Raw genomic sequence first — 15683 nt, 5'->3', positions numbered from 1 at the left:
AGCGACAGGCGAGGCGCTGCAATATTGTAGAGAGTGTCAAGAGATTTGTTCATGCTCGTTAAGCGTAAAGGCATACAGACACCTAGTGCAGACGCGATCACGCTCGCGATCAGCCGGGCATAATCGACACGCGGCGGACACGACGCAGGAGGTATACAGTATTTGTGCAAGTAGAACAGCATCTATTAGGGCGTGCATAATGGTAAAGTGCTATGCAATGCGGGGGATATACATGTCGACAGAAAGAATTAATATGATAATAGCAAACAGCGACATTATTACGAGCCATTAACTGCCTTGCGGTTCGTCCATAGCATATACGGCTCTCTTGCGAGGTCTGCACCAGCATGTTTCCGTGTACTGCGTCGTGTTTCTGGGGTCTTCGCATTCGAAGCCAGGTCCTGCACAGAGATGAGTCAAGGCTTCCAAAGGGTCTGGCTGAGCTTACCGCAGTGCGTTTTCGGATGCCAGGTGCGATATGTGACCACCACTTCTGAGTGGTGTTCTTTAGAGCCAGCTCTCGAACACCCTTCGGGTTTAACCATGCGACGAAAGCCTCGACCTAGAATCGGTGTGTTAAACGTCGTCAGGAAAATATTCCAGAGCGCGACGCACCTCTTCAACATCATTATACGCTGCCCACTCGCCCACTCCAAGCATCCCTTCTTCACCTTCCTCCTCTTTGCGACGAGCATTGACATCCTCCTCTCTTCTTTGAAGGATCTCTATGTCAAATTCGCTCGGTCCCTGAACGAATACCCGGCCAGTCCCATAGTGGACCGACCCTCCGCTCCCAATGAGTGACGCTGCACCCATCCCATCAAACCACCAAACACGGTTGTAGAACCGATCCCTGCCCAAAGGCTTGACACGGATCGAGCCGAGCAGTTTCCTGAACTCCCTCTCGATACCTTCGAGCCTCCTCTCGAGCTTGTTCACTTCTTCATCTAGCCGCCGGTGCTCAGCCAGGGCTTGCTTGACCGAAGCCTGCTTAGCCCGTGCCAGCTCTCGCTCCTTCGCTGCTGTTCGCCGAGTCTCCTTCCGCGCGGCGGAAGGCGTCTCCGTCTCTCCGTCTGACCCAGGTACTTCAGAAAGGTCAGAAGAATCTGGCAACGCAGCATCCTCGTCTCCACCATTAGCGGATGTCGCGTTCGCTTTGAGGTCACCATTCAAGGCGTGCATCTCCTCCAAACTACGAGAAGTTACTATGAGTCAATTTGCCCTATGGAGTTTGGAAAAATTGCACGTACTACTGCTTCTTTGTCCTATTGACCTCGATCTTCTCCTTTCGTAGAGCTGTCAGCTGCTCTTCGCACCACTCCATATGTACATGGATAGCCTTGCTCGAGATTGCCAAGTTACACATGAAATACAGTATGGCAACTCGATCTGTTGGAGGCAGAGAGTAGTACCGCAGACTTGGAGCCATTGGTACGGAAAGCGAGACAGGTGCTGGGCTTGATGCCGGAGTCACAGCTGTTGAACTTGATAGTTCCGAGACAGATTCCGGAGCAAAGAGCAAGCGGGTAAGGATTTCACGTATTCGCGGGAAGTTACCATAGTTTGCATGCTGTTTTCAGAGCGTCAGTGACGAGCGAACGGGCGGGCAGTATAAAGGGTGACACACGTCTTTGAGACAACCCACAAGAGATTCTTCCCAACCCTCCCTGCCTTCTGAATGACGTAAAGGAGCGCGTTCCCAATTATTGCCAACGTCTGCCATCGCGCTCGTGAGCTGTTCGACAGAAACGCCGAACGCTAGATCATCATCCTTTTGAGCGTCATCTTGGGTACGAATCAAAGACAGCGTAGCACTATGCCGATTGAAGGGCACGGTACGCAGATTGTATATGAGCGTGGCGTGCACTTCGGCCAGCAAAGTGCAAGGAGGATCCACGACAGAGTGCCGAACGGCTTGTTCGAACTCGTCCATAGTAAATGGCGAAATATGCAGAGGTTGCCTACGGGAACATTCCACATGAGATCGAAATTTACTGACCATCAAAAATACTCACCCGAAGACTACGAGGAAATTCCAAGACATCAAAAACCCCTCGTTGGTCACCATATCATGGCCAAAAGGCATGGCTGCACGACTCGGAATCGGCCTCTGTAGCTTCATTCCCGCCTTCTTCTCCCTGTCGCCTATGACTATATCCAGGTCCTCCGTCGGATACCGTAGTGGCTTCTTTTTCTTCTTCTCAGCAGCGAGGCGGTCCATTTCTTCTTTATGTTTTTGAACCTTTTCTGCTTTCGCGCGTTCTTCGCGCTCACGCTGCTCAGCAGCCGCTGCAAGAGCTTTCACTATATCATCGTGAAATGATGGCCAGAACTCGAGGGTCAGGGTGATTTACCTTTCTCTTCTGCGGCTGCTGTCATCTTCCTCTGTTTCTTTGTGACAGGTCCCTCCTTGTCCTCCCATATCTTCTTTCTCTTATCTATCTCGCCCTTCTTGATGCTTTCGACACCTGCTCTCGTCTCTTCTGGCATTACAGTGTTCACACCGTACCGCTCGGCGATGGCTGGCTTGACCGTCCATGGTGATGCTACAGCTGGTGCTCGGTCGACGCAGTCGCGTATGAAGCGACGCAGGATAGATTTCGAGAAGGTGAGACGGTCGCGACTACACATTGTGAACTCGCCACATTGATCGTACAGTATACGGTTACGTAAAGGGGAACGTACCTCATGACGGAGCAATCCACATCCATCACTGCACCGCTCCATTTCGCAGCTTCCTTTCCCTTGTGCTTGTCATGGCTCCTGCCGGCACCAGGCTGTTGTTCCTCATCAAGGATTTGTACTCTGTACACATATTGGACCGGATCGTCCCTAGCGATTGAGTCCTTGACTGGGATCTTGAGATCCTCGGCAAGCTTGTGAATAGGCTGTTCGACATCGGACAACGGTGACGAGGAAGATGAGCTGGGGCCGAGTGGGCTTGCTCTTGATGTGGATGCAATTGCCGAGGCTTTGGGGGGAATGACCTGTATAACACGGGCTAGGAACCTGCAATATGACTGTGTCAGGGATGGGAGAGGATATGGATGCACAACAGAACGCACTTGTCACCTTGAATGTCTATCAACACTCCTGCACACAGTTCGTCAACATACAAACCAAAGGCTGTCAGTCACACGAGAAGGGGAGGAACGCACTTTCGTCAGGGTAATATCGGTCCTTGAAACGGTCATACACCGCTTCAACAAGATGGTCGAGGCGACCCATGACCTCTGCGCATATGAAGGATTATTGTCAGCATATGGAACACGTATTGCACGAGAAAGGACTAACGCCACTGTACAGCTTTCAGAACAGCAGGCTTGAGAGGACCCGGAAACCGAGTATGCATCGTCTGGGCTTCCTGTCGTTCGCTGGCGAGCGCCTCGAAGTAGTCCAAGCCACTCTTGCCAGTGACCTCGCATTGGAACTGTTTGAGGCGGTAGAATGACATCCGTGCAACGTAGGCCCTAGGGAGGACATGATGGGTCAGTGGAGGGGGGACGACAAGGTGGTACGAGGGCAGGATGTACTCGTATGTCTCGAATATCTCGCCAGTCTGGGCTAAGTAGTAGACCTCCCTGTTGGGATCAGTCCTGAGAGCGGCGAGGAGCTCTGGGGAGGGTTCGGTGAGGAGAACGCGTTTGCGCCTGCAGGTGGGCATGGTGGGATGTCGGGGGGACGGAGAAAGGGGGGGAGGAGGGCGGGAGAGAAAGGGCGGGAATAGGGCAAGCGGACAGGTGGCTTGGTTGGGATACGGGTGCGTGAAGCGGTCGCTCGCATTTTTGCTGTAGTGCGTCTCCCGAGGCCGTCCACCTTCAGCCACCCTCCTGCCTCCCCAATTTCACACTCAGCCTCTCCTCTCCCACAGCTTCGCTCTTTCGTCTTTCATCTTTTGTCCCTTTGGATCACCGTCTTCTGACCATACTCACTCGGCGACATCCCGCAGGCAGCGCTGGTGCCTACTGGACGCGTGCCCCATCGCCGACGCTCTGGCCGCAAAAGCGCTTCATCTAGATGCCCTCCGAGTCTGCATACTCTCTGTCTCTGTCTGGACTCCATCTTGTATGTTCCTAAAGACTGTCATCCTTCCCGACTGCATATTTCCTGTCTACAACAGCCCGCGGAATGTCTACGATGCAGCCGATGCGCCTAATATGGCTCCATTTAACGTTCGCGGCGCGATGACAAGACCAGCATGTTCTGCGGCCTGAGCTCCCACGGCGGTCCGAAACAAACATCGAAAGGAGTTACTCGCGTTGGGGAATGACTGTAACGCGATGCTAAGCTCCGTAACTGCAACACCAAGCCCAATCGCGACCCTTGCCGTGCAACTCGCTAACAGGGCGGCGACGCGCACCCGCTCGCGACACTACTCAACTCATTCTCCATCGGCGATCAGTCGTTTTGACTCATTCATGTTGCTTTATGCTCCATATATCGACTCCGATGCTACGGATGGATGCTGGTTATGATCTCCTGCCGCCCGTTGGCAGTGTTGCGGGATGCTGCGAGAACGGTCACGTGGCGTAGTCGCGCTCTGTGGCGTTGGCGTCGCGCGAGGCGACCGACGCGTCGCCTCGACGTTAACGGTGTCCAGCTCATCATTTGAGACTTCCTCCGCTTAGATTTTGCCCCTGTATACACTCCGCAGATTCATCTCGTGACTAGTCAAGGACCGCGTCATCAAACATGAAAGTGTCGCACGCAATCGCGCATAAATACATTAATTGTCAGTAAGCCATCGCATTCGTGCAGTCATCAATTCACAATATCGTAAGGTATATGTCATTAGGATTCATGAGCAAGAAGAGACAGTCCTGATCTGGCATGAGCGGGCATCAATATAGAGGAAACAGTCCATGGTATCGCATAAAGCGTGCTAAATGAGAGGTACTAGGGGGTGCATGTGCAACATGTAGAGTTCGTCTGGAGAGTGCTCACAAATCTATCCAATCAATATAGGTCTTGAAGGCAGCGAAAGACTAACAGCTCATACTGGCGCGTGCGGACCGTTGAAACTTCCATCGCTCTCGAGATTTCTTTTCATCTCTGTCATTCTGCATCACTTCGCCTTCGTTCCTGGGTCCGTATCTGGAGGCGTCAACTGACTTATCAGGTGCCTGCGTACTCTGGGCGGACTGACCCTTGTCCTTGCTCCTCCTGAATAATCGTTTGAGAGCAGAGCCCTGCTTGTTTGCATCCATGGCATCGATGAGCACGATGGCTTTTGCTGCGGGCGCCATTGAGCCTTTCGCCACAGCAGGCTCCCTCTGATTACTCTGTGGCAAACGAGGAAGACGTGAGTCGGAGCTGCTTCGCATATGCTGAACCGGACGGTGCGAGGGTGGCGCACTCAAGCTTGGGTTTTGGTTCGGTGACTTCACTCGGTGCGTCGGACCAGGAGACACGCTCTGTGTTTTTCGTCCCTTCCCCTTGCTGTCGTCGACGTTCACTATGACCCATCCTGACGTGTCTGTGTCTCTGCGTGTCGGACTCCTCACTCTGTTGAGTTCTCCTGGCGTCGGTGTTCGAAACCTACTCCGTGCTGTCTTGTCAGACGGAGGGAGCGACGAGCCTGACGGATCCTTGGCCCTGCCTCTGTCATATGCACGTCGCTCCGACGACCTCGACGCCTCTCTCGCACTATCCCCTCGACTATGCCTGTTGGCCACCTTGCCTATGAAGTGGCCATGCCCGTCTTGCTCTTGATTGGACAGCTCTTGGATTGTAGGAGACAACATGGTGGCTACGTCATGCGACTTCCGCTCGTTTGGAGTTGGAGCCCAAGCGCTACGGGGCAGCGGTTCGGCGGGCATTCGGTCCTGTCTTGGCGTCTGCGACGACTCGCCTAGTCTCTCCTGCGAACTTTGCAGATTATTCTGTCTGCTCGCTTCATCCTCCTCCTTGATGCCCGCCAACATCCCGCGGCCGAGCTCCGATTCTCCGCCTGCCCATGTAATAGGGATTTCGTACGACTGGCCTGTGGTAGACGAGAATGCGGAGTCTCGGAAGACGCCCGGGGTGAGAAGGGGTGGGGTGGGCGTGCGCGGCGTGTCAGGCGCAGCAGGTCGACTTGGAGGACCTTCTCCGCCCTGCGTCATGCCATCCTGTACATCGGTGTCATGATGGTGAATTGAGAAGTAGTCATTCCCAATCGTGAGCTTGGGTAAAGGGGAATGAACCTTTCGCAGTGTTTCACCCGAGACGAGTAGTGGCGGCGACGAGGTGGATATGCGGATAGTAGGAGAGCTATTTCCGGTGGAGGGACCCCTTGAATGAGGCATGGGTGAAACCATATCCCGCGCAGCCGGCGATTGAGGGGGAGCATGCCCTTTTGCATCTTGACGCGTAAACATTGGGAACAGTACTTCAGCTGGAGGGACTGGCGGACTCGTGGGACGCCACGGGGTGTGATCGTTACGATATCCATGAACGTTACGTTGTGCGCCGGCGGCCACGTAGAAGATGTCGGGCGACCGAGACAGTCGCTCTCCAGCCGCGCCGCCACGACCAGAACCAATTCCGGTCATGTCGACACTGCCCATGCTGCTCGAGAACGGATGCTGTTTGCTGTCCACCGGGGAACTCGTCGCACTGTCAGCTTCTGCCAAGTATGCGCGTGGGAGCTGGATCTTGGGCGAAGGCTTTCGCAATAGCTGGCCTTGCGCTTTGTACATGGTAGGAGATGAAGGCTTCAGAGGAGAAGACGTCGAGGGTGTGGTGCTACCGACACGATGTGGGGAAACCACTGGCGCAAGCTTCTCATTTGAAGCCTGGGCAGCATACGGAGAGCTGTCCTGCAGTTCAAGGCTGGAACGGATAGGACTAGGATATGGCGAGTCCATTACCGGGACATCTTCAGGTGGCCCCGTGAAGATCCACAAATCATGCTTGCGTGAGCGTTTCGTCAATGTCAATGAAGTCATAAGCATAAAGGCGTGGGTATCAAGCGTTGTGAGTACGGTAAGAATCTGTTGCAGTGAGTCTGCAGCAAAGGTATCCTGTTGGAAGACTGGTGATGTACGAGAAGATGAGTTGACTTGGTGACCCTGGACATAGTGTATACGCACATTTGTAACCTTTCAACTTGAACTGGTAGATAGCATCACCTAATTTCTTCTCAGATACAACACCCCGGGGCCAAGAACCTCTGACCGCCTGAAGGATAGCTGGAGTGGAATGAAGGGGAGGACCGATGACGTGTAGCACACTGGGGGAGACGAAGGATATCGCAAATGGTGTTCTTACGGGTTGCAGCAGGGTTACCGCGGAACCATTCGCACTCTGGCCAGAAGAAGACAGGACATTCATGGCGACGCGCTTTGAGAAAGCAATTGCGAGACGATCATCTGGCTCACGGCCGTATTCGACAGTAGACAAGAAGGAATAACCGCACTGTAAAACGGAAGACATGATGCCGACGATTAGCTTTTCCGACTCTATGGTCTTGGGGCTCGCCCACGGGCGGCCATTAAGACTGAATTCGAAGAAGTTCTTGGATGAATGCTCGCGAACCCTTACTGTGAGATTCTGATGATCAAACAAGCGTCGGAGGGCAGATATGACTGGTAAAGGGAAGCTGTAGAGCCGGACGAGATTCGGACCAGACAGCGCTAGAAGAGAGAAAGAAGATACGACTCGTTGATCGCGTATAAACTCCCTGCGTGGAACAAATGGAAGTCCATTAGTAGATGCGTTAGGGACATTAGAATTGGGAGCGGAAAGATTGGGGGCTCTGGACGACGGAGGAGGAGGAGTTGGTTGAGCCATGGAAGTAGCGTGCAGCAGGCCATTGCTTCGCACTATCGGCGCGCTGCAGGCGGGTGGAAACTCGGACAATGCCTCGATTATGCACATGTATACACCGCCACACTCCCGCTCACGTCACTACAGCCCCGCACACGCGTGTTTCCCCACGTGCACATGTGGCCACCAACGCCCGCCACACACCATTCGACTCACCTTTCAGGCTGCACTCCATGAAGCTTGACAACAACTTCGAAACAACGGCGTGAACAGATACTTGGCATGTCTTGGATCCAGACAACAAAATTGCTTCAGATGTTGAATTGTTGTGGCGAGCAAGTCGCGATCATGCAAACCGTCGTCACAAACTTGCCGTATGGCAAATAGTTGCTGAACGGCCGCACACCACCTGTACATGTAGTGCAATCGGAGTCAGGAAGGACAGCACCGCTCAATCCAACCATGGCATATATATATATGATGTATGTCACGATGTCATGGAATACAAACAGTCGATCTCTGCTCAAATTGGCAGGTCCACGCCAAGCAGTCGATTCTCTCAGGCAGATGCTTCTGCAAGGGGCCGCTGAATAATTGGCGGAGTGTTGGGATCATGTTGTCGTCACTCTAATATGAATTCTATGATCGTGGGATATGGTGAGGATGATGCACGTACGTTAAATCAATGGTGGATGCATCGTGGATCGGATTAGCATCAGATGACCCAACCAGAGGCTGTGAGACACAGTTGCTTCAAGGAGAGCGGACGGAATTTCAACGATCCGCGTTCAGTGTGCATGAATCCTTTGCCCGCGCATGATATGGAAATTGAAAGGTCGTTTTGTAGTCATTCCCCGACCGTGAGCAAGCCGGCCAACAACAGTGCGGTCATGACAGTAAGCTCAGCAGTGAAATATCATGTCATTCACCCCGGAGTGTGCGCAAGACAACATCACTGTTACAACGTTCGACGGGACGATTGAAGCCACCGGACGCAGCGGGCCGGGTCAGTGGCCGGCCCGCATCCGGGACGATGGTGTTCAGAGGGTGCTCTCGTTCGCCTCGGGCGTACTTATAGCAAGCTCTCGAACGAGGTCATGCATTCCGCCGCTTCGTACTCTTTCACCTCTCGTGCGACTCTGACAGAAAAACAGCCATGCCGTCCGAAATGAAGAAGCTTAATGTGCTGATGTGTAAGTGAAGACAGCCATGCGTGCATCTGTGAATGTGGCTCACGATGTGATACTTCTCGTTGCAGGTGGTACCGTACGATCGTTGATAAGTCGCAAAGGAACTGTTTTGCTCATGGCCGTGCGAATAGGGCGAGTATACTACGGGATGGACTGGCTCCGGAGCGTCCAAGTCTGACAAGAAAGTGCGTCTGGTCAAGTTCATAGGTCGTGCTGATTACTGAAACATGTATTCTCTTAGATCGGAGTAAGTGGCTATCGTCAATTATGAGAAACACAAGCCCTCACAGATTTCCAAGGTCGTCGGGCTTACGCTTTTTGATCTCCGGAGGTTGGGCAAGGTCGATTGGCTTGGTATGGTTGGCGTGAACGGCTCCAAGTTCCCTGCGATCCGGAAGCACTTGCAGGAAAACATTGCCGAGGTTTACAAGGACATGGACATCTCGTAAGTATGCTCTTATGTATCCATAGAGAGTCTCTCCTCATGCGGCGTAGTTTTGACTCATATCCGGAAGGCCCAACGGTCAACGCAGAGGCTTGTGAGCAGGTAGTCTGTGCTTTACTAGACATCCCCAGCTGACGGCACATCATATAGACAAAATTGCCGTCGACAAGATGTCTCCTGGAGATGCGGTCATTATCTTTACTCCTGACAGTAAGTAGCAGCACGTCTTGACAAGGGTACATGCTCAAGCCGTACCTAGACACGCATTACCCCATCGCATTGTACGCGATCGAACGCGGCATTCACGTTCTGGTCACAAAGCCCGCCGTCCAAATCCTTGCGCACCACATCGCCCTTGTCGCCGCCGCAAAGAAACACAATGTGATCTGCTTCGTCGAGCACCATAAGCGGTCAGTGCATACACTGCGCAGAAACCTGCTGGACGCTCATCATCATCATCCAGCTTCGACCCTGTGTATAGCGACGCGAAGGCTAAAGCGGCCTCTCTCGGCGAATTCAACTTCTTCAGCGCATGGATGAGTCAGCCCAAAAGCCAGCTGGAGACGTTCCGCGCATGGGCCGGCAAAGATTCCGACATCAGGTCAGCTCGATGCTACATGTTGGACCTGTGTATGCTCACAGGCCGGGCAGCTACTACCTGTCCTCTCACCACATCGACATTCACTGCTGGATCATGCAGGGCAAGGCGGTCCCGACTCGCGTGATCGCGAGCGCCGCGACGGGTATCGCCACAAGCGAGCCGTACAACTGCGTACCCCAAACGGAAGACACCATCACGCTCCTCGTCGACTGGCAGTCGCTCGTCAGTTCAAGGCACCGCGGCACGGCCGTATACACCGCATCGTGGACGGCCCCGCTGAAGTCCGGAGTGCATTCTGCGCAAAGGTGGTATTACATGGCCGAGAAGGTGAGTCTCTCCTTCCCGTCCCTCTTGGTGGTAGAGCGGAGTTTCATTAGGCGATATAGGGAGAGATCAACGTCGACCAAGCGCACCGAGGGTATGACATCGTCAACGACGAAACTGGGAAGACGTGGTACAACCCCTTCTAGTGCGCTGCGTATCCATATCCTTCCATTTACTCAGCAGTTAAACGTTCTCATGTGCAGCATGAAGTACTCCCCCGACGAGAGCGGGCACTTCGATGGCCAGCACGGATACGGCTACATCTCCATCGAAAAGTTCATCGACGCCGCTCGCAGCGTGAACGCCGGCACCGCCAAGCCCGCCGACTATGATGCTTACGGCCTTCCGACGATCGCCAACACCGTTCTCACCACCGCCATCCTCAACGCTGGTCGGATTAGCCTGGATGAGAAGCGGCCGGTGGACATCAAGCATAGTAACGGAGAGTGGATCCTGGAGTGAACGCGGGGGATTCGTCAAGCAAGGGGTACGGAAGAAGCGTTTATGAGTTCAGTTCAAGTGTATTCTAAGGCGGTTGCTCTGGCTATGACATTCGTCGCGGCTGGCCATAATTCCGGACAGGCGTGTAAGCGAGTGAACCCGGCGTTGTTGAGGTGCGACAAAGCTTCATGAAGGTTGCGAACTGTATGGGGCTTAGCATGTTCTGGACCTGTTCGCAGCAGTAGATACTACCGCAACTTCTGCTTCCGGTCGTTCATCCTGCAATCATTCCCTCTGATCTTGGGGAGCCTCCCACATGCTAGTCCCTGCATGAATGTCAAGGCGGTTTCGCATCCATGTGCACCCCTCACCTCACCTAGTTACGATAGCGAATTTGATTCCACTACATCAGCATGGAAGCGACGCCATGAGAACAACCCACATTTCGACCATCATCAGGGAACCTCTGGTGCAACTGCGGTCAGTAAGCACACTGCGACATAATTTTATGATGATTGGATTGCACGAGGATGCGAATGTGAACAAGTGATGAAGGATCAGCCGTTTTACACTGCGTTATGAGGACAGTTACTGGCGAACAAGGTGTTCAACATTGACGAGACGTACGAAGTTGAGTTGAATAACAGTGGCAGAACTGAGGGGATGCAGGGGACAGAAATATGTACAATAAAAGGAGTAATAAGATACAAGGGACACGAGAGAGGAATGCATGGATGAGGTTGACGAAAATGCGAATGAGACAGATTGCGGTTGATATGCCGAGTAAACGACGTTTATGGTATGTAGTGGTACATTTTGCGAAGGGGTTCGAGACTGGTGGATAGAATGACGGCGAGAACGTTGGAAACCTGTACACGTCAGCTACAGAGCGACCGAGCCGAGGATTTCACTGTACAGTCATCCGTTTGACCTCACGAAGCCACCACTGCCCGAGGCGAAGGGGCATTCAAGGAATGGAGGGCAGGACGCGAAATGGTGACGAACTCGTGCGGGAGGAACTGATCAGGTGTCGATTCCACCTGCGCCTTATTGATGACAGGCTCGAAGATCGGCGAAGGGAGATTCTCCTTGTCATCCGAGGTCAACGGTCCCGAGAACATGTCGCTGGGGAATGTCGGACTCGTAGGGGTGGCAGGCATGTCGTCTGAAAGGTCTGAAGCGGTGGTTGAAACACTCATGGGAGTGTTGATCTTCGGTGAGGTCGCCCGGACAGGCGTCACTGGGAGAACAAGGAGCGAATGATTTTCGAACCGACCGCCCTGAAGATAGTACTGGATGACGAATGTCGCAGCTTTCGAGTAGAATGCGTATGAGTACTTTTTGACCAATGTCTCGGAGAGGTCGTTGACGTGCTGTGCCAACCGATTGTCAAGGAGGTCGACAATCTCCAAAGATTCTTCAGTTTGCTCAAGCATACGACAATCTTTTCCGCAAAGGAATCGCGCCAATGTGAGTGAGCCCAAGGCAATCGCCGACGGGAGGTATTTGACGAACTCCCGATAGAACAGAGTGATCTCCATCAAGAAGCGCGCGACGTGCTGCACCTTGAGCTCCTCGATGTACGTCTCGCAGCATAGCAGCCGCATCCACACCTCAGCCGTAGGGTGACCCAATGCCCACTGGATCGTCGACAGAACGTGTCCCTCCATCTGTATGAAGGCGCACTCGGCATACGTATCCCCACACATGTGCGCGAGATCCTGTACGGTAGGGACGCGTTCCTTCGTGTCCTCGAACTTTGCTGCGATCCAAAGGGCGGCGCATCCAACGAGCTGATAGTGCTTGACATAGACGACCCGACGGGAGACGTAACGATCAATGATGTTTAGGGTGAGGTATAGGGTCTCCGGGCGTAGACGAAACGAGAAATGGATCTCGACGAGGAAGTCAACCAGACAGGGCCGCATATGCCATCTAATTTCCGGCTGCTGATCCATTTGTTCCAATGAAGACCTAGTGCTTCGCTGAACGTTCGACGAGCTCAGCATTGAGCAAAGTGATGAACGCGACGTAGACTTGCGAAAGGACTGACCTCCATCTCGTGCATGTAATTCTTAATCTCTTCACCATACTCGTCCTCCATGAAGACTCCCTCCCTCCGTAACACCATGATCCGTAAATCTCGTTGTCGCTGAGCCAGGAGATCAGCCCGGGTGGCACGCGGCGTTTTGCGGACAGGATCTTGCGGCGGACAGAGGGGAGACGCCTTCCGAGACTTTGACACACCATAGGGAGAGTGGCGACTCTTTGGGTATATAGCGAGTCGCGCAGCCTTGTTTGAGACAGCCGAGATTTCCTTCATGTCTACTGCAGAGAACGTTGATGACGAGTGTAGCTGCTGTACCTGGGAACTGCTCGCGGAGGCGGAACCATCAGTCGGTACTCGTGAACTTCCAAGAGTAGGAGACATGGGTGCAAGAGATGAAGAGCACCCAACGCGTCCACCACGCCCGTGGGACAAGGATGCGCGGTGTGCTGAAGAGGGCGAGGAGGAGAGGGTTGAAGAGAACAGGAGCGTTCACTCGTCTGCCAACACGGCCGTAACGAGATCTTCCGGAAACATTCCAAGTCAGCGGCGCAGACGGCGCGCAGGCCACTTCACTCGAGCTCTAGTCACGTCGCAGACGATCGCAGCGAAAACGAGCACGCGTCCGATCGTCAGCACGCCGGACACAGATGGAAGGTCGGCGACGGCATTATTCGACTGGACATCGTAGCATATCGTGAATACACTAGAAGAAGAGAAAATTGACTTACAGATAAGTTCACAAGACAACCGGCGACGACGGTGTAGAAATGAGCAGAATAGACAGAGAGGAGAAGCGGGAATGCTGAAAGTGAGGAAGAAATATGAGGTCAGCGTCCGCAGGAGTGAGTGAGGAGATAAAGGGAGAACGTCGGCGTCGTCGGGGACACGAGAGACGACGTCGAGGAGTGGGGGGAAGGGATGAAAGAGGCAGGCGCAGAATTATGTATATGGGAACCGGGTACACGGCACTGGCGCAGCGATCAATTCAGCCACATGCGTCGAGCCATCAGCGATTCTAAGCGGAGCTGCAATCAAGATCTGGCCGGCCTCACGGATCCGCCCGCTTTTATCCAATTGCAGAATCCCCCACGGTCCACGTTTCCCGACACCGCCCTGCCTCGCTCGCTACTAGCGTGCAGCTTACCTTGTTCCGTGACTAGTCGGGCCCTCGTTCTCTTCGCAATTCTATCATAGCCTCCGAATCAGCGCCGACCAATATCACGCATGCAGGAATGCTCACCGCCGACGGTATCCTCGCTGTCGAAAACTGAAAGTATCTGCCGCGATAATCAGTATTCTTGTCATGGCAAACCGTCACAATCGATAACGAAATCCGAAATCCGCTGTGCCGCGTGAACGGCGACGCTAGAGCGGCGACGCACTTCCGATAGATCGACCTTGTTACATTGCAACTTTGCATTTCCAGTTCCACCAATTCCAGAAGCAGAACGTGCATGATGTGCAGGCCAACGTAAAGCACAGAACAAAAGAATCACTCACATGTTCCAACGAACGTCGGCTAGCTTTGTTCTTGAAGACCGAAAGACGAGACTTGAATTAAATGCGGAGCTTGTGACAATACTTGCGGGCCGTCCAATTACGCGAGGTGAAGCAATGTGTAGTAGAAAATGAGATGAAAGAAAGACTACTGGCGAAGATTGCCGAGTTCGATTCGCTATACTGCAAGGTCGGAAGCCAAATTGTGGGAAGCTGTGGGACGACAGTGAGCGAAATGTATATCGGGAAACGGCGACCCGATGCTCACACCTACGCTTCAGCCGCTCTGGCTGGGTATAAGGGCAAGTAAGCACGGGAGATATGCTAAGATCGTGCGCAAACTATTCCAGTCTTGAACTGAAGCCCCAGGCTTGCGACGTGGACGAAGGCGTAGGCAGCCCCACGGCGCACGAAGCGTGTGCTACCGCAAATTTTCTATACCCTACCTATCTGACATAAGATTCTCCGGGATTCACCGCCCATTGGCCACTATTTGCTACATGAACCGTACCACGTTGCCTGCCTGCAGGCGTAGAAGTGTCAAAACTCTGTCCCTCCTTTGGCTATTCAGGTAAGCCTCATAGCCATCTGTCTCCGAAGGTTCTCCAAAGAGCAATTCGAGAACAAACGGGTCTTGTTCTGCACTGATGCTGACGTTAGGTCTGATGGCATCGACTATTGAAGTCTTGGGCGCTCTGGAGCATGTGCAGGCACTTGCATGGGAGGTCCGTGCCCCTGCGACCGTTCTGATTGTGACGATATCAGCGCTCGGCAATCCTCGCAAATGTCACCTTGGCCATTCACATACGCATCAATATCGCACTAGGGCCGCCACCGAGCGGTATGCATGTTGCGAGCCCGACGTAACGAACTAGTAACAAATGTAAGGTGGGTGTCCTAAAACATCGAAGGCCGAATAGTGCACGATCAAACTGAGAAGGCCTCGTTATTCTCCGTAAGAGAATTTCGACATCATTCATGCTTATCTTCTCTTCCAGACGCTCGTATCCAGCTGACTGCAATTTGCGTTTGCGTAACCGATTGACGTACTGCTGACATTCTTTACTCTCTCGTGAACGTTTTACATGTGCTCTGGATCAAGGGACGCACGCCATCGATGCGTGAAGGTGCCGGTATCCAGTGTTCAGCCGTCTCGGTATCTAGACTTTGCATCATGTCAGGGGCCGGGTATCGCGGTATGATAGCTGCGGATGGGGTCGTGATATATGTCCTGTTCGCCGCTCACATACGGCCCCGAGGCGATTCACATGCCGAACTTCACCTGTCCTGGGGTGCTCGAGCGCCAGCATAAAAGCACGGCCATCTATATCACCACGCTCCTGCCGCCGTAACGTAGAATGCATGGCAGACTGTTCATCAAAGGCT

General features: G+C 53.3%; 5 protein-coding genes across 5 annotated transcripts; 1 reads left to right on the top strand and 4 right to left on the bottom strand.

The window, feature by feature from the left end:
- Positions 1–37: 37 nt before the first annotated feature.
- Positions 38–3745, bottom strand: LAESUDRAFT_725635 (chromatin remodeling complex protein). The gene is made up of 12 exons (XM_040908856.1): positions 3534–3745; positions 3295–3470; positions 3159–3233; positions 3066–3093; positions 2686–3009; positions 2355–2623; positions 2016–2304; positions 1628–1961; positions 1251–1570; positions 616–1192; positions 449–562; positions 38–401 (listed from the first exon to the last, which is right to left on the bottom strand). Exons 1-12 carry the CDS (start codon positions 3662–3664, stop codon positions 279–281), a joined length of 2760 nt encoding a protein of 919 aa, XP_040764624.1. The 5' UTR covers positions 3665–3745; the 3' UTR covers positions 38–278.
- Positions 3746–4700: 955 nt separating this feature from the next.
- Positions 4701–7804, bottom strand: LAESUDRAFT_725634 (uncharacterized protein). The gene is made up of 2 exons (XM_040908855.1): positions 7074–7804; positions 4701–7015 (listed from the first exon to the last, which is right to left on the bottom strand). Exons 1-2 carry the CDS (start codon positions 7771–7773, stop codon positions 4986–4988), a joined length of 2730 nt encoding a protein of 909 aa, XP_040764623.1. The 5' UTR covers positions 7774–7804; the 3' UTR covers positions 4701–4985.
- A 1055-nt stretch (positions 7805–8859) lies between these two features.
- LAESUDRAFT_725633 (NAD-P-binding protein) lies at positions 8860–10889 on the top strand. Its single transcript, XM_040908854.1, has 12 exons — positions 8860–8942; positions 9008–9015; positions 9071–9124; positions 9181–9186; positions 9239–9384; positions 9435–9478; positions 9535–9594; positions 9644–9794; positions 9848–9985; positions 10036–10312; positions 10372–10454; positions 10513–10889. The coding sequence occupies exons 1-12, from the start codon at positions 8906–8908 to the stop codon at positions 10769–10771; spliced, it is 1263 nt and encodes a 420-aa protein (XP_040764622.1). The 5' UTR covers positions 8860–8905; the 3' UTR covers positions 10772–10889.
- A 793-nt stretch (positions 10890–11682) lies between these two features.
- On the bottom strand, positions 11683–13073 carry LAESUDRAFT_736737 (uncharacterized protein; the record flags this gene model as incomplete). The annotated part of the gene is made up of 2 exons (XM_040910716.1): positions 11683–12735; positions 12804–13073. The coding sequence occupies 2 exons, from the start codon at positions 13071–13073 to the stop codon at positions 11683–11685; spliced, it is 1323 nt and encodes a 440-aa protein (XP_040764621.1).
- A 1345-nt stretch (positions 13074–14418) lies between these two features.
- Positions 14419–15373, bottom strand: LAESUDRAFT_140868 (uncharacterized protein). Its single transcript, XM_040901324.1, has 3 exons — positions 15102–15373; positions 14566–15043; positions 14419–14510 (listed from the first exon to the last, which is right to left on the bottom strand). Exons 1-2 carry the CDS (start codon positions 15275–15277, stop codon positions 14794–14796), a joined length of 426 nt encoding a protein of 141 aa, XP_040764620.1. The 5' UTR covers positions 15278–15373; the 3' UTR covers positions 14419–14510; positions 14566–14793.
- Between the last annotated feature and the right edge of the window lie 310 nt (positions 15374–15683).

This window comes from Laetiporus sulphureus (assembly GCF_001632365.1).
Source record: "Laetiporus sulphureus 93-53 unplaced genomic scaffold LAESUscaffold_18, whole genome shotgun sequence".
Lineage (NCBI taxonomy): Eukaryota > Fungi > Basidiomycota > Agaricomycetes > Polyporales > Laetiporaceae > Laetiporus > Laetiporus sulphureus.
Note: the sequence above shows the minus strand (reverse complement) of the source record. Positions and strands in the feature narration are given on the sequence as shown.